We start from the raw sequence: 18,252 nt of genomic DNA on the forward strand, positions 1-18,252 counted from the left end.
GTTCGATAACGAAGTTCGAAGCAAACATTACTCAAAATAATAGCAATTTTTTGATTACCGATTCGATCATCAACCCTTATACAGGGTGTTCCTAAATTGGAGGTACCGCAATCGCTTTGTTTTCAAGATACAGGGTGTTCCTTGTAATTCTACATATAGAATATATCTCGTCTATGGTGTAGTATTTGCGCGATATCGTAAAACTCAATTCAATGCTTACATTTATAGGTTTCCTTCAAATAGTGAATTTAGCAAAATGTGGTGTCACGCGTTAAGATTGTTTTCATTTTGAAATATGATAAGTCATTTATATTCCTCTGAGGGGACGCCGACGAAAGCGGGTAGATAAAGGAAAATAATAAATTTCGGACATAGACGTGCTCGCAGAGCAATAAAAGTAATCATCTTGAAAGCGATAATAAACTGAAATTCTATATTTTGTAAATCTTGGGGGGGGGGGGAAGTAATTACCCCGAGTATCCTCTCATTTCTACGCCCTTGGCCCTCTGGTTATTACTCGAACAAAAGGATTTGTAGGTCCTGTCTTTCAGAAGGCAAATTCGTTATTAATGAGCAGATATTTTGAATAGATAAAGTTGGTAGCTTCTCAGAATCGAAGATACCCATATAAAAGTGAAATCAACCTTTCCTATGTATATAATAAAACATGTCTGAAATCCTTTGAATGCAATAATAAACGCTACCTATACAATAGCTAAATGACCATCTTTTTCTTTGAAAGTTGACATTAACAATATTACAAATAGTTCCCATAGAATTTCCGAGAAAAGGTCCTTTTTCACATAATCGAAAATCAGGGGTAGGAATATTAATAATGACTCAGATGTTCATTTTAGGTATAAGGACTGGAATTTTATTCCCTACGCCTCTACTTTAATTTCTCCGATTTCCTACTAATGTCTAATTGTGAGACTTTTCTCCCTAATATTAATACTGTTTGACAATCGGATTTTAATTTATACCAACTTTGATACGAATCGTTTCAGAGAACGGTGTACGGAAGTATCATTATTATTTATCTATTGAGTAGGGGAGAACGGGGGAATTTCGCGCACCTAACGGAAAAGGTTTCAAAAATGTTTCCTATGTAAATGCAAACTTTCACAATTTAACTTCGAAATTTTGCATTTATTTGACGAATCGCTTTGAGAATATATTAAAAATCTGAAATAATAATGTCATTGCGCGAAATTCCCCATGTGCTGGGATAATATCGCGCATGGGATGGGGTAATTCTGCGCAAGTATATATTGAATGAAGCGGGTACTGTTCCAGCATTATTATGCTCCCAAATTCAATAATTTAAAAGTCATTCGAGATTTTATCAATCAATGTTATCTATTTATTTATACGTAGGGTTAATTCCATCTAATGTGTTTTTAGGGTGCGTTTCAAATAAATATTCTATAGCATAGAAATTAAACTATGTAATTTTTTCACAAGTGACAGGTGTATTCATTATTGAAAGTAGTGCAATATAATTTCACGAACTGAATCTCCATGGGCGCCCGCAGAAATTTTTCTCAGGGGGGGCAAAATGAAAATTATTGAAAAACGATAAGGTGTCCTTGATTGTCATTGAAAACCGGAAAATTGTTGTGAATCCATTACTTTCCTTTTTTCTTTGTTCTTTGGATTGATAAAGTTATATTGAGGGTGTTGTGCTGAAAAATGAGGAAATCAAAATCTCAGGGGGGGCCATGGCCCCCCCTGGCCCCCCCCTGCGGGCGCCCATGTGAATCTCCGCTATTCAATTAATGAAATTTTGGATCTTGTCGAACATTCAATTAAAAATATCCACATTCAACTCCGATGAGGGAGAAGATATTTTGGAAGTATGTCGCAAACTTTCTAAGTTTTGGAACAGTTAAAGCATCTAGAAATTCTGAAAAGGATATATTTGAAGTTCTAGATAACCAGATAAATGTGCGTATCAAAAAAAAATTGTTGACGACGACGTTTACTCATATCTGTAATGTGAGAAAAAGTTCGATAATGAAGTTTGAAGCAAAAATTAAAATAGAATTTTTCTAATTCGATTGTTCATACCATTCGATTGTTCCTAAATTGGAGGTGCGAAGAAAAATGATAAATTCCCTGAATAATTTTAAGGAGCAAATGTACTATACATGGGCCCGCAAATGCTATGTTTTCTGGATACAGGGTACCTACGTTTCTTGTAGTCCTACTTTTTTGTGATGCATATAACATTTTATCGAATCTCTTATTGATCCTCTCTACAGATTGGATAAATAAATACCAAAAATTATAATTAATTATTTATCACTGGATCCTATAATAATTTGAATTTTCCTTGGGATTTCTGAAAATTTGTTTGACAAGAAACCGTTAAGTGTAGTTCTGGACCAGAGATTCTTTTCACATTTTTCTAAACAACCAGTGGTTCATCCAAAAGGTCTGGTGAAAAGAAGCGGGCACTCTTCCAGAAAAAATATCACAAAAACTTTAAATTGGAATATCTATGCCAAATTCAAGTTAAATATCTTGTGGGGAGAAGGTGCACCCTCGTTAAGCTAGCAGAAAGACTTTCGAATTTTTGATTTTTATTTTGATTTTGTAGGCTTATTTATTATTACCTTATTCAAAAATTTTTTTTTCTTGAATTGTCGGAGAAATCGCGGGTTCTGCGAGCTTTACGGTTGAGCTAGCGGAACCCAATCGTAACTATACTCCTCAGAATAATTTAAATAACATAATAATTTTAGGCTCTATTCAAACTAATTTATCACCCTATTCCGGCGTTTTGATAAGTAAATACACCTTTGACGACTTGGTATAATCGTTTTGGTGTTTCGCCTCCTGTCAGATTGTGATTATTTCCATAGTAACGTACTTGGACGTTCGCCCAAAAAAAAAAAAGTCAAGCTCACTGAAATGTCATTGAATTTTTTAAAAGGCAGCGCTTTGGTTATAGGTCCATTAATAAATAAGAAATTGAAATTATTTTTCGTGATATAATCATAACGAATACCAGAGTGTAGACTATATATTTCGATTATGCGGACCTTTTCATCTCGTCGTATTTCGGGAAACACCACACGAGTTGCACTCTCGTGTCTCAGTGTTTAATCGAATATTATATATGCTCTTATGACATAATAACTGATCATTCAATGAATATTAAGTGAATATTCAATGATTATTTAGTTAATACTTATTCGAATATTCCAGATTCCACTCAAAAAACCTAGCCACCTATGACTGGAACTTTGTTGATATCTTTAAATAAATAAATATATTTCCGGTGGTTTAAAAAATAATGAGCATTTCACAATTGAAAAAAGATGGAATTGTCATAAATAATATTTTGCTATTAAAGTCATCTAGACTTTCTTCCTCCAATCCATGTTTGAATGCCATTAAAACTGGCACAGAATCTCCATCAATATCACGATATTCCAACATAGCCACCATGCCATCAATTTCCATAGCAGAAAAATATGCATAATTATTCAACAGATTTATTGAATGAACAGGTAATACTGAACACAGTTTACTGTTATCTGATGGATAAATGTAAAAATGTTCGTTATTCTTGGAAAGTCGAGAGTACCCTGGTTTTACCGAAAAAATGGTTACTTATATTTTTATAATCAAATTGTCGTTTGGAAAATCCAGCAATTAGTTCTATTCCATGACAACGTACAAAATACAATAGATCTTTAAGTAGACGCAGTAAAACCTGCGCTGGGACACTACAATCTACATAGACCCATTACAGGTATACAGGTATATGAACCCATTATAGCTATACAGGTATATATTTTTTATTTTCCATTATCTTTCTTACTTTCGTAGAATTTATTTCATTGAAAAAACCAAAGAACCCATATCATACTCATCTTTCCGAATGTATTTTCTATCCGTAGAATCTTATGTTATTATTATTAGAACTCTTTATTGCTAAACTCATATGTTAGAATTCATATTCGATTTGCATTTTTCACGTACTGGCGGTATGAGATTAGGGGAGAGTGGGGCTGGAAGTTCCCGGGGTAAGGTGTTCCGATGGTAATAACTTTTTAACAAAAAGAGATATCAAGAAAATGTAAATTAGGCTATTTTGTGAACCACTGGAAGTTTAAAAAAAATAAAAAGAAACTCTTGTTCAGTACTACACTTTGGTTTGTTATAGTTTTGTCGTATTTGCAATCGATTTCGAGAAAAAAATTCAAACAGCTCTCTATAGCAATTCTCAGGAAAATCCAAATGATTATAAAGATCCAGTTAGGTAGCTGTGATGAATAAATTAATTATAAGTTTTGATACTTATTTACCAACTGTGTAGCGAAGATTAATAAAGATTCGATAAACTGGTTAAGCATCACAAAAAGTAGCACTACAAGAAACACCCTGTATCTCGAAACCAAAGCGTTTGCGGGCTCATGTTTAAGTGCCTTGATACAAAGGGCGGTAAGGCATGCAAAGCTTCGAAAACTAAATGAGATTAAAAACATCTGTTCCGCTGAAAACACTTAGCCTTTGTCAGTAACTAGTTTCGAACGCAGAATCGTAGGAAATTTCCATATGTTAAATGTGTAAACAACTTCCACGTAATTCGAAGTGTTGTTTTTCGTCTTTGTGAAATACATTACATCCCTGATTCAGTTAGGGTAATAGGCAATACCAGTGCCGTATCTAGGGCGTGGCAAAGGTGCACTTGTCACGGGCGCAAGGTCTGCAGGGGCGCCCAAAAATATCAAGAGAAAAAATAATTGGAGCACACATAATAATTCGAAAGATCACAACTCGGTTTTCAAGTATACGCCTCGCAACGAGCAATGACGAGGAATCTGGAAACCAAGGACGGAGATCTTTCTTTTTCTTGGGGGGGGGGGGATTCTCGAACAAAATTTTTTTTTACAACAACGTTTACTCATATCTGTAATGTGGGAAAAAAGTTTGATAACGAAGTTGAATCTTAATTACTCAATATTTTTTTTTATTACCAATTCGATTGTTCTCACCTTATACTGGGTTTTCCTAAAAAGGATTTACGAAGGAAAATATTCCTTAGGATAATTTTAAGAAAAAAAAGTCCTATAAACATGAGACCGCAAACGCTTTGTTTTCGAGATACAGGGTGTTTCTTGTATAGTCATAATTTTTAGTGATGCTTATATTTATTAGTTTATCGAATCTTTATTAATCTTCGCTACAGAATTTGTTGATAAGTACCAGAAGTTATAATCAATTTATTCATCACAGCTTACTAACTGGATTTTTATAATAATTTGGATTTTCCTGAGGATTACCAGAGAGCTGTTTGAATTTTTTTTTCGAAATCGATAGCAGAAACGACAAAACTATAACAAAACAAAAAGTGTTGTACAAGACAAGAGTTTCTTTCCACATTTTTCTATAGAACCAGTGCTTCACCAAAAAATAGTTCTGGTGGAAAGAAGCAGGTACCCTTCCACAAAAAATATCACACTGCAGATTTGCATACAAAATAAGCATATCACAAGCTGAAAACTTTAAATCGGAAGATCTATGCCAATTAAAATTGAATATCTTGTGAAGGATAGGTGATATGAGAAAAAAACTTGAACTTTAACACCGGCATCTCAAAAACAAAGCGTTTGCGTAATCGTGTTAGGACTTTTTTTCCTAAAAGGATCCGAGAAATCTGTCATTTTCATTTGTACCTCCAATTTAGGAACACCGTTCAGATATAATCAATTCAAAACTGATATATTCACAAAAAAAATTGCAATTTGAATGATCCACAATAAATTATATAACACAGCCCAGACAATTTTCAGATGGGAATTACTCAGTTCAGTTCTTTGACAACTACAGTATTGTGACGAAAATTATACAAAAAACTGAAAACAACGGGTAGGTAAGTGTATACCGATGACGAATGCAAAAATCACAGGTAACAAAAAAGGGGCGATGCCGAGAAAACGGATAGATGAAGGAAAATAATAAACCTCGGACAAAGACGAGCTGAAATGCAATTAATGTACTCATTTTGAAAGCGATAATAAACTCATAAACGGTAAAGGGGTCCGATTTTTTACTGACGTGTCGATTTCAAAGGAAAGAAAAATGATTATTATTATTGGTTCATTTGATGGAGAAATTTTCGTTATTCGTATTCGCGATATTTCTAGAATTTTATATTTTGAAAATCTTGGGGTGGGGTAATCACACCCAGTACCTCCCCATTTCTACGCTCTTGGATTGAAAAAAATGTTGACGAAAAAATGGAATACTTACACTTTGAATTAATTAACCTTTGTTTTAGAGTCTAAATCAGACTCCTCCATCAGACAAACTCTTAAAATGTTCAGAATTTGTCAACACAGAGAGACATATTGGTCTATCTCATTATAAAATTTTTCACTGTCAATTCATTTTTCAGTAAATTCATCAAATATGTACGATCTACTCCTATTATAGGGAATAAATATCACTATTCTTTACCTCTATAAAGCGGTTTAGGTCTATATCATCTTGTAGGGGAGAGTTGGATAATACCGCGGGGTTGATAATTCCGCGCTTCAGTATTATTCAAAAACTATTCACTTTTTCTTTGATGTAGTGTGTATACATCAAAGCTGGACATGCCTACATCCTTCTCCGCGCAATGCCATCACGGTCCCTGAAACGACGAAAATAGCACGCCCTGTAGAAGTTTTTTTCGTCACTCCTTATAATTTTTCGCGTACTTTCAGTAAGAGGTAAGTAATACTGTATTTATATTGTAATACTTTGATACTATAAATTTCTAATGCTCGTACACTGTAGAATTATTGACCGAATACTTTTTTACGTACTATAATATTTCCCATAAAATTTTGAGCTTAAAAAATAAAATTATCAAGTTTGATTATTCCGCGCCGGGGCGCGATATTATCAATCCGTAAAATATGAAGTCTGTACTTGAGGCTATTCGAAACGGAAATAAAATAAAGACATCTGCTAGAAACTTCAGACGAAAATTTACTTAGACTTCATGTTATAAAAAAATATTTACGTTTTGTTGTCATATAGACTTTAAGTTTCCATCAATACTTATTGCGTGATATTTTATATACTGATTTAATTTTGAGAAGAAGATTCGGCTCTCCCTATCTTCACGCAGGAAAATTACTCAGAAAGATATCAATTTTTTTATTATTAGATACTTTTGTTACTTACCCATTCGCGAGCAAATAATGTGGGCACGATTTTGTCAAACCTGGGCACGATAATATCGAATCAGTTCGATAATACCGCGCCTCTATTTTTTTTTATAAATTGACAATAAATACTTTTTGATTAAATTTCAGAAGTTTTTGTTATGCGGTTATTGTACCTGAATAAATGTCCTACTAATTACTCAATGTTGTTTCTTTCAATATCAAATAGTTTCCTAATTATAGGTCCAAGTCCTTAGGGGCTCGGTATTATCCAACTCTCCCGTAAGTCGAATTTAATCAAGAATGAATTGTATAACTCGAACTACGCCTATGTCGAACTATACGTAACTCAACGAAAAATCTTGCTCCCGTGGTGTTTCGAGTAATACGAGTTAACTCTTAACTGCATTAATTATCATATTTGATATATCGTATTTTTAATACTGCTAGGGACATCTATGAGCGAGTGTACGAATTTTATGACGTTACTCATTGGAGACAGTAATTCGGATATAGTGAAATGATTTGCAACATTAATCGCAATTTCTCTTAATTCTGGTGGTGTTAAATCGATTTCGTCAGACATAACTAACGAATTTAATGAGTAATTGTAAATTATTTCAAAATTCTAAACGTACGATTCATATCCAAATTTCGTAATCTGTCAATGTTCGTAACAGTCACACCAACTGCAATGATACAATACAAATGTCACTAGGATATTCAATCTAAATTTTTCATTTAATTTCGACAATAATTCACAAAACTTGACTGAAATAGAGAAAATATCGTCTAATACTCGTTGCAGAAGGCAATTCCAACACTCATGCGTTCGAATTTCGCATTCGTGTTAGAATAGAAGCCCATTCTGCAACTTGTTTTAGAATATAGTCCGTTCAGGAATTATTGACATCCCGGGTGGCTGGTGGAAAATCGAAATTAAGTTGGTAATGGCTCATTCGATCAGTAACATTTTGAATTGCAGATTTCGGGTTGGCATTGGAAATGTCATTGACAGGAGGTTAGATTATTCAGTTTGTTTGTATTATTGGTTTTGATCCAAGAAATTTTGAAACTAAAAAGTTGTATCAATTTCAAACACACATTGATTAGTTTATTTGAGTATTTCTCACAGTACTGTTTGAAAAAAGAAGGCAAGTCATTACAGCCTGGATTATTAGAGGAAGAAAATCTGTGAAATACGATTTCACCTTCAAAGAATCATTGAATGATTTGATCGTTACCAACAGCAACCAATATATCAGTCTGGATAAAATTTGACCAAAAAGCATCTGAATTTCAATAAATCAAAGACAACATTACATAAAATTTATTGGTCACAAGTTCAAAACAGTAAATAAAAGGAAAATTCTTATTGATAAACAGAAAAATATAATAAGTTGAGTACGATTTTATGGTGAATACGTCAGAGGAAAGAAAATATAGAGGTGCCTTATAGCATTTGTTGACATCGCTATAACATTTTTGTTTACAAACACTTATAATGTACTGCGTTGCCATTCTGAGGAAGAAGTAAACTTTTCTCCGTTCTGTGGCATAGATGTTTTGCGAATATTGTGGGGATTTGGCAACACGGTTCTGTTGTTGTTATTGCACGTGACAACTAGAGGGACGTTAAGGGTTAACTGTTCATTTTAATTTCACGTTTGTAATCGTCGTTATTTTATACAAGTTTGTGAATTTAAAGTTACATATTGTTAATTTTAATCATGGTAAAACCTCGAAAAACATGTATAGTGTGTAAAACATCCGGAAATGAAAACCTAACCTATCATAGGTAAGTTCACGTTTTGAGTCCATAGGCGTAGAATATATCTCGTCTAAAAAATTCGATCCATTCTTTAACGATTTCCTAAAAATTTTCTTGTTTTATGTGCGAATCTATACGCATCTCTAATATCTATCCTATTCATGAAGTAAAATTTAACCATAAGAGACACTAGAATGAAGTGTAATCTGAATAATGTGAAATTGTAATGCAGTGCCAACTGTGGAATTTTTTCTAAAAAGTATGTCAGTAGATTTTTGATAGATTTCTGAACGATGATGGTAGATTTTTAGTAGATAACTCCAAAACCAGTAATCAGTAGAAAGAAAGAATTAGAAGAACGATTCCGTTGAAGGAGAGGCTCATTGATCATTTCGGACAGAGGAACTGTTTTTTTGATTATCATACATAATTGTTTTTCAAGCCAATTGACCTTATTGATTCCTTCAACCCAAAAAGAAAAATTATGAAGCTGTCATACTTATCGAAATTGTAATAAATCATGTGTTAAAACTTCTTAGTGTTATTACTGTGTCTTCTCCCCAATGCATTATGAATCAAATTTGAAACAAATGAATTCCCCCTTTATTTTTGAGAAAAAAAGTTAGTATGAATTTTTTTAACTTACAACTTCTGTTGTGTCGGCAGCACACAATTGCACTTTTCTGTATTGTGGGTTGCTGACTCATAAAACGCTTTGAAAATATTGGCAATATGAGCCAATATGGAACGAGCGGTTTTTTATAACAGCAAAAACATTATTATTAATTGGAACTGTTAATGTTACTTTCTTGTTCTCCGCATATTTCGTCGCTATAAACAATAGTATTCGCATTATCGCTAATTTCGATAAGTTTATTAACTTCGCTGTGTGTGGCAAATTAATTCAAGTGTTAGTAACTGATAGAGACAGTAATTAGTTATAAGGTTCAAGAATATCAAGTGCATGACAACTGGTGTGCCATCATTGAGGGATCCCTCCTGGCCTACGAAAGAAAAGGAAGCCCCCAAAATCATCACGGCCCATTTGGAGTTGGTAAGAGCTTTTATATTCAGTTTCTCATTAGCGGAAAATCTGTGAATTGTTTTTGCCATCGCAACATCTATAATAAAAATACAGTCCATACTCGCTCTACTTATTAAATACAGTGAAGAGCTAACAACTTCTTTCTCTTTTGCAGTCAGGCTATAAATTAGCCTTTTACTGCTCCATCTCAATATAATTCACCTCTGGTGAGCTATTTTGATCTGCTCTAGCAGGTGGCAAAGTTTGTGTAATCATTACACAATCTCTGTGCCAGTAAGGGTTTGGCTCTAATACACACTTCCTAGAGAAGTGCCATCTTCGGTCGTTTGTGTTTCCTAGGAGCCGAACATGCGTAACACATGACCGGCCGGATGGTGGACTTATAAAGAAGAAGCTTGTTGGAAAGAGACATTTTTGTGCTTTTGCAAAGTAGCGGTTGCAACGCTGCCGCTGTTGTCTTTCCCCTTCGTCACAGCTGATGTGACGTGTTGGTTCCAAGTGAGTTTTTTGTCAAGTATCACTCCCAGATACTTGGCCTCGTTTTTCCATTACAATCCTCCTACCGAACATTACGACGAGTCCGATGGGATCTATTTTCTTTCGGCTAAAAAAAACTGCTTTGATCTTCTCAGGGTTTCTTGTAGGTACTTCGTTGCCATTTTGGGACACCAAGAACTGGCAAGAAAGGCGGTATCGTCAGCGTAAAGTGCCATGGAGTTTTTCACCGTTTTTGGCATTTCGGATACATATATTGTGAAAAATATTGGAGACAGCAGAAATCCTTGCGGAACTCCGGCTAACAGAGACCTCTCTGAAGACAATACTCCGTCAAATCTGGCTCTAAACTTGCGAGAATGCAGGTAAGAAGCTAAAAGTTGGACCATGGAGAGTGGGAAACCTGCCGTAAGCAGTTTGTATAGCAGTCCTTTGGGCCGTACTTTATCAAACGATTTGGCTACATCCAAAAACACAGCTCCTGTGACTTGTTTCCGGTTATATCCATCCGTGATTGGTTCCACTACTCGGAGCACTTGTTGCACAGTGGAATGTTGGCTTTAAAAACCGAACTGTTCCTACTGTATGATATTCTTTTCTTTCGTTATTGTGTTGAATCTTTAGCATTGACTATATTCGTCAGTGCTACTAAAGCTTTTCGAGGGAGGTTCCGCAACGTCAAGTTAGTAATGCCGTCCGGTCCTGGTGCCGTTCTCACTTTACTCGACATAATAGTGTTCTGGATTTCCTGAACGGTTCGAAACCAATAGCTTCCGTTGATTCATTTTTCACTTTGCGGTTGACGTCCTCAATGTGGTCCAATTCCGCATAGTTGTAACTACAGCTGCATTGGCGTTGGAGGTTATCTGCGAAAGCTTCAGACTTTTCTTCTGGACTGTATACCATTCCTCGTAAACCGTGAATCGGCGGGGTTGGTTTCCTATCTGAGTGCAGTGCTTTGGCCATCCGCCAAACACTGTTGTCTTCTGTGGAAAGAGAAAGTAGTTTCTCTTCCCAACTATCATTCCGGACCTTTCTGAGAGCCTCCTTATTGACTCTATCGTTGAGCTAGAGTGCTTCTCTCTGATAAGCTCCGCCATCAATAGGTTATTACCACCAATAACACCCAAGAATCGCTCGAATTTCATGTTTTCTATTTTCAGCTGTTTGAAATGCAGGAATAAGAAAAAACCTTCTAATTTTACACAGACATCCTAAAGGACTAATGAACACGTAGGTACCTTTCATTTTGCAAACACAGAACCTTTCAGAAACTATAATTGATCATTTCAAAGAGCGATTTAACGAGCACACATATATAGGTATTAAATATGAATAACAAATATTAATCGCTCATTGAAATGATCAATTATAGTTTCTGAAACGTTTATTTGTGATTGCAAAGTGATAGATACTTACGTATCAATTAGTCCTTCAGAAAGTATGTGTGAAATTAGCAGCCTTATATTATTCATTCGGTACCTGCATTTGTCCGATTTATTGTTACGTGAATATTGGCATTTTTTCGATATTCCGCTTGAATTATATATTTATTTGAAGTACCTATATGTATTCGGTAATGATTGATTGCAAGTACTGACTTTGTTTTAAAGGTAAAAAAACCTGACCCGCCACCTCTTGTCCACATGTTTTTGGATAAGAACAAGATCTATGTTAAAACTGTCGAAATCAAAATCAGGATAGATATTTTTCAGGGGGACACGCAGAGTCTCTTCTGGTTTTGTTTGGCGCTAAACCTACTGAGAAGCCAGTTAGATACATCGACGACCTCAAGCTCTACTCCGCTAACGACGAGCAATTGGGAAATGTGGTAGCGTTCTTTGAGGCTATCGGAATGAAGCCGGGGAAAGATGAATGTGCCGTGGTTCAGGCGAAGAGAGAAGTCAAGTACAATTAATAGGGGACAGATCTGGTCGGCACGCAGAACTTGACGATACAAGAATGCCAGAGTCTTTCATCTTCCTCAGAGCACATCAAGCCCTAAGATCCCTGAAATGAAATGAAGAACATTTTCAAGGCAAAATTTGTAAAAAAAATTTTTGTAGTCTCATTCTAAAATAAATTGAAGGACAACAATCAATACGGTAAGGCCTTTCGGTTTCAAGGTGGACAGAGAAATGGGGAATCAGAAAAATTGGAGAACAAGATGAATATTTCAAATTTGATCGATAATTTTTGAAGGTCCTGAGAAGGACCGATTAGTTAGACGAACCATTCTCATCACAACAGTAATTTTTATATTCACTTCTTCTTCTTCAAAGGTGCTGCTTTTTTCGGAGTTGCCACAGACTTGACTGATTTGGGTTTTGGAGCTTTCGGTTTCTTAGTTGGCGATTTCGCAATCTTCTTAGCTTTAGAAGGGGATTTGGCGGCTTTGGGGCTCTTCTTCTCGGTTGTTGCAACTGCTTTCTTCGTTTTCGTTACAGCGGCTTGTTTTTTGGCAACAGTAGACTTCTTTTTCTTCTTGTCGGTCACCACAGCTGATGCCGAAGTGGATTTTTTAAGATCATCTTTGGACTTGGAGGTGGCTTTTTTAATCACTTTCTTCTGGGATCCCGATGTCGAACCACCAGCTGCCAATTTGAACGAACCAGATGCGCCTTTTCCTTTTGTCTGAACTAAAGATCCAGATTGCACAGCTGATTTGAGGTATTTCTTAATGAAAGGAGCCAACTTTTCCGAATCTACTTTATAGTTGGAAGCTATAAATTTCTTGATGGCCTGCAATGACGATCCACTTCTTTCTTTCAAATCTTTGATGGCGTTATTAACCATCTCTGAAGTCGGAGGATGGTTGGGTTTGGCCTGTTTCGCGGTCGCAGTCTTTTTCTCGGATTTCTTCGCAGTTTTCGCACCGATTGGAACGGACGCACCGCTTTGTTGCACCTCTGTATCGGCAGAAGACATTATCGTGATAATTGATGAAATCGTTACACGGTATATATATTTATCTATATATGTATATATGTATATATATCAAGAACGTTAGATACACTTTCTGCAGGAAAAATACTGAAAATTAATGCATTAAAACTGAAGTCGACGGAACTTTGGCTAGAAATGTATGAATATGAGGATTATTTCGAGCAAAATGCTCAATTGATCAATCCTTGAAATTTCCGAATGGAAAAATCAAAAATAGAAAATTTCTGCACCATATCGTCTAGAAATATTCCCGGAAAATTTCCCATAATCGATAATAAACGACATTCGAACGAAGGAATGTGAATTCCGGTATAAAACGCTATCGTTAACAAAGGTGGTCCTTCGAGCCAGAGTATTGGCCTCAGTTTTCTCCATGTAATTTGATTAATAGGAAATATAATCAATTGTATTTCAGGGAACGTAAATTGTTCGAATTTTCATTAATTCAAAGCATACTTGATATAATCGATAACTTTCCTACAATTAGGGTTATTATAGTTCTGAAAGTGGCGAGTCGGTAGGGTGATCTAGTGTGGATGAATCTTCTAACTGTTCAATGAAGACAATTTTAAATCAACTCGTGAGAAATAACAGACAGGAAAGGATAATAATCGTATTTTGGAGCAGGCTGGAAATGTAGCTGATTGTTCATAAATTCATAGAAAAGCTTTTCCGCTACATAATGCCGTAATACAAAAGAGCGTTCGGAAAAAGTAGTCAATCTAATATGAAAACTCGATTAATGTTAGACACGCACTAACGGATGAATTACCTGAAGAACGGACCAGGAGGTAATCATACAAATTAATAGTTTGAAAAAAAAAGGATAATATAAAATCTCCATAAAAAAAAACAATTTGAAATCCCATACTGGAAGCAGGAATCAGCGAATGATATAAATGGGAACCAGCGATATCGTGCAAACAAAACTATATTACCTCATTTAATTAAGATATCAAATAATTCAGTAAGTAAACTACTTTTAATAATTCAAGTGAAATACTAAATTGTTAATTCTGCACTTCAAACATGTGAAACTTAATTAACACGGGAGAGTATAAATCTCAAGTATAATATTGTCAGTCCAATGGGCACTGGAAGAATGTCTAGGTAAAGTTGCTTCACCCTCCACTCATTATTATTATCATATTATAATAATATTGTATTATAATTATATTATAATGGATATGGAATGTCTTGATGATGAGTCTGATAACTCACTGGCAGATTGAATGGTCATAGAATCGAAAGTATAAATTTCCATCAACTCGTCATTAAGCTGAACGATGAAGAGAGCCTGAAATGTTTATGATGATGAGTACATACTGGCAGATTTAATTTTTATTGTTATTAACGGTCATAATAGTGCCGTAATGTAATTTTCCATAAATCTGTTATTGAAGAAAAGAAGAAAGAAAGAGGTGAGCAATGAAGAATTTTTGCTGGTTTATGCAATGGTATTGTTGATCGGAGTCATGTAATATACAGCGAAAACAAGATCCCTATATGAAGAATAAGGAATATTGTTCAAAAAGCATTAATACAAGGATGTGCCACGTCCCCGACACTTGTTAACAATATAGAACAGAAATGAACATCTGAACACGCTGAGAGGTTTTGGTGAGCAGTTTGCATGTAATATTTTTGGCAGACGCTCTATTGTAAGATTCACTACTAATGATGTTATATTTAAGTGAAAGCAATTAATATGATTAATACCGGCACCACTGACATCATCAGCATATTTAATGGCCTAATATATATATATATATATATATATATATATATATATATATATATATATATATGAACCCAGCGGTTCATATTTGACACCCTTATGAGAGATAAGTTCAACGGTTGATATATATGTTTTTTCTTTGTAAATATAATATGGATTGTACCGTGTGTGAAATATTGTGCAATGCGGGATAGGAATGAGAAAATTGGCTTCTCGATTAGAAAATGTGTGATCTCGTTATACGCGGAGGGGATTAACTTAGCGAGAATTATCAACTCAAACGGGTGGGATGAACGGAACTTCTTCTTCTTGATAGTGCCAATCCGTTATCGGATATTGGAGACCATTCTGGCTATTGTGACCTTATTCACTGCTGCACGAAACAGTCCAATTGTTGTTTCCCAGAACCAGACTCTCAAATTTCAGAGCCACGAAATTCTCCTCCTGCCGGGACCTCTCCTTCCCCCAACCATGCCTGCTGTATTAGGGGTTGTCCATTAATCACGTGATCTTTTTTTAGCATTTTTTAAACCCCCCTCACCCATTGGTGATACGTAGTGAGGTTTAAGACCACCCCCCCTCCCCCTTCTCAACATCACGTGTATTTTTAGTACCTACAACGAATCTTAAAATTTTCTGAATATTATCTTAATTTAAATACAGGTATAAACTATAATCTTTCTTCTGAAATTAAGGACCATAATAAAAATGTCCACACCAGGTTGCAAGTTTTTTTTGATTGCCATAACAATAATAATAAACGAAAAGTGTAATCATAGGAAAAACATGTATTGTACTAGTACATGAATATATTTAATAAGAAGTCGTATTTTGGTCTTCTTGTTCAGGTCGTGAATCGTGAAAAGTTTTTTCATTTTAATGAAAGCTGCTCTTGCCTTTTCAATCCTACAGCGGATTTCCCTTGAATGATCCCATGCCGAGGTACGAAATTGTTTCGACTCTCTACCATTCTGTTGTCGATGTAAAGTTGATGAACGGAACGCGCAGAAGAAATAATTATATATCTTATCGCCGCCTACCGTCATCGATTCTGTGAAAATATTTTATGGAATAATTTATATATGCCCATTTCTTAATTTGTTCAAATTGATAAAATAAGGTGGCAATAAAATTTGGATAAGAAATGTTCCTCCTAGAGCACTACTAACTAAATGCTTATAAACTTGAATAGACAACACTTTTGTTTGTCCTCGGAATATTTATATATTTTGTGATCGTATGGTCACAGCAATCCCAAGTAAAAAAAAATTAATAAATAATATTTATAGTTGGGTGAATGAAAATGTTAGCTGTTTACCCTTAACGGTGAATTCCAAAAGAATTATCTCGTCATTGTAATTTGGTTGCCCATCTCACGGACAGGTTTAGCCTTTGTGGGAATTTTGTTTGCTTTCGGATTGTATGATATTTGTGTAATGGAAAAAACGAAGAAACGTTAACTTTGTGGTCCTGAAAAGGACCGATAGCAATATTTCGATGGTGAAATTTAACCTCCGAAACCGTACAACGTACGACCTTGGCGTTTCAAAGCATATACGACGTCCATTGCTGTTACAGTCTTCCTTTTTGCGTGTTCGGTGTAAGTTACAGCGTCTCTAATAACGTTTTCTAGGAATACCTTAAGTACACCTCTAGTTTCTTCGTAAATCAAACCAGAGATACGTTTCACCCCTCCGCGGCGGGCCAATCTTCTGATAGCGGGCTTCGTGATTCCTTGGATATTGTCTCGTAGAACTTTCCTGTGACGCTTAGCGCCACCTTTTCCCAAACCCTTACCACCTTTGCCTCTGCCAGTCATTTTTTCGTTAACGATTACAATAACAAGAATTAACTAAAGGTTTTACCGTAAAATACGGCTTTTATACCATCACAGTTTTCCCCACCACTAGATCTACACGACCAACCAATGATATTGCGAGAATGTGCAGTGGAACCGCCTACCTATTCCGCTATAAATAGATGAATCTAAGATTTACCTCAACTAGTTTATACCCATACTCGAGATGGCCCGTACGAAGCAAACGGCAAGAAAATCCACTGGCGGAAAGGCACCGCGTAAGCAACTTGCCACAAAAGCGGCACGTAAAAGTGCACCCGCTACGGGTGGCGTAAAAAAACCTCATCGTTACCGTCCAGGTACCGTAGCTCTTCGTGAGATCCGTCGTTATCAGAAAAGTACCGAGCTGTTGATTCGCAAACTTCCTTTCCAAAGGTTAGTGCGCGAAATTGCCCAAGACTTCAAGACCGATCTCCGTTTCCAGAGCTCCGCCGTGATGGCCCTTCAAGAAGCTAGCGAAGCTTATCTGGTCGGTCTATTCGAAGATACAAATTTATGTGCCATTCACGCCAAGAGAGTAACCATTATGCCGAAGGACATTCAACTTGCTCGACGTATCCGTGGCGAACGTGCTTAAGCATCTTTTTCACAAAGTTTAAAATCGGTTCTTTTCAGAACCACAACTTTTTTTTTACATTTATACAATTGATTGCTTTTGTTAGGGTTCTGATACCATGTAAGGGTGGATTGACAAATACAGGTATTTTGTACAGTTTAATCGTTGATTTAACAAACTTGGAAACACAAATCTAAAACAAAATGGAGGTTAGGTTTGCTGCTTAAGGTGTGACGCCGTTATCTATTCGTGTCTGACAGAACTGGCATCTCCACCTTCAGCGGCCATATTACATTTCTAGCTGCGCATGCGCACTAGACGGATCATATTAGTTGTCAGCAGGTTGTTTTATAGAAGTGGACTGGCGCCAAATATATTTGGCCAGCAGTTCTTACTTCAACACCCCCTCCCAAACTGAGGAACTGACAACTAGTCAACAGATAAGACATATACAGATAAGTTCCAACCAACTGATTTCAATAGTTAAACTAGAATATATACAGTACAATAAATACAAATAATAGTTAATATTTCTTTTGAGTTTATATAAATCAAGCCTTAAAACTAAATCAACAGGATTGTCAGTGGAACTGTAGAGGCTGTTACTGTAGGCAATCGAATAGGGTTCCTTATAGCGAACCAACTTTCCTTAATATTTTGTATGGTATCAA

General features: G+C 35.6%; 3 protein-coding genes across 3 annotated transcripts; 1 reads left to right on the top strand and 2 right to left on the bottom strand.

Moving 5' to 3' along the window:
* Positions 1-1,808: 1,808 nt before the first annotated feature.
* Positions 1,809-13,494, bottom strand: LOC123675393 (histone H1B-like). Its single transcript, XM_045610746.1, has 2 exons — positions 12,853-13,494; positions 1,809-1,906 (listed from the first exon to the last, which is right to left on the bottom strand). The coding sequence occupies exons 1-2, from the start codon at positions 13,409-13,411 to the stop codon at positions 1,809-1,811; spliced, it is 657 nt and encodes a 218-aa protein (XP_045466702.1). The 5' UTR covers positions 13,412-13,494.
* Positions 13,495-16,628: 3,134 nt separating this feature from the next.
* LOC123675084 (histone H4) lies at positions 16,629-17,165 on the bottom strand. The gene has a single exon (XM_045610330.1). It carries the CDS (start codon positions 16,984-16,986, stop codon positions 16,675-16,677), a length of 312 nt encoding a protein of 103 aa, XP_045466286.1. The 5' UTR covers positions 16,987-17,165; the 3' UTR covers positions 16,629-16,674.
* Positions 17,166-17,191: 26 nt separating this feature from the next.
* LOC123675394 (histone H3) lies at positions 17,192-17,602 on the top strand. Its single transcript, XM_045610747.1, has one exon. The coding sequence runs from the start codon at positions 17,192-17,194 to the stop codon at positions 17,600-17,602; it is 411 nt and encodes a 136-aa protein (XP_045466703.1).
* The last annotated feature ends 650 nt before the right edge of the window (positions 17,603-18,252 follow it).

The sequence above is a fragment of the Harmonia axyridis genome, chromosome 3 (assembly GCF_914767665.1).
Source record: "Harmonia axyridis chromosome 3, icHarAxyr1.1, whole genome shotgun sequence".
Classification (NCBI taxonomy): domain Eukaryota; kingdom Metazoa; phylum Arthropoda; class Insecta; order Coleoptera; family Coccinellidae; genus Harmonia; species Harmonia axyridis.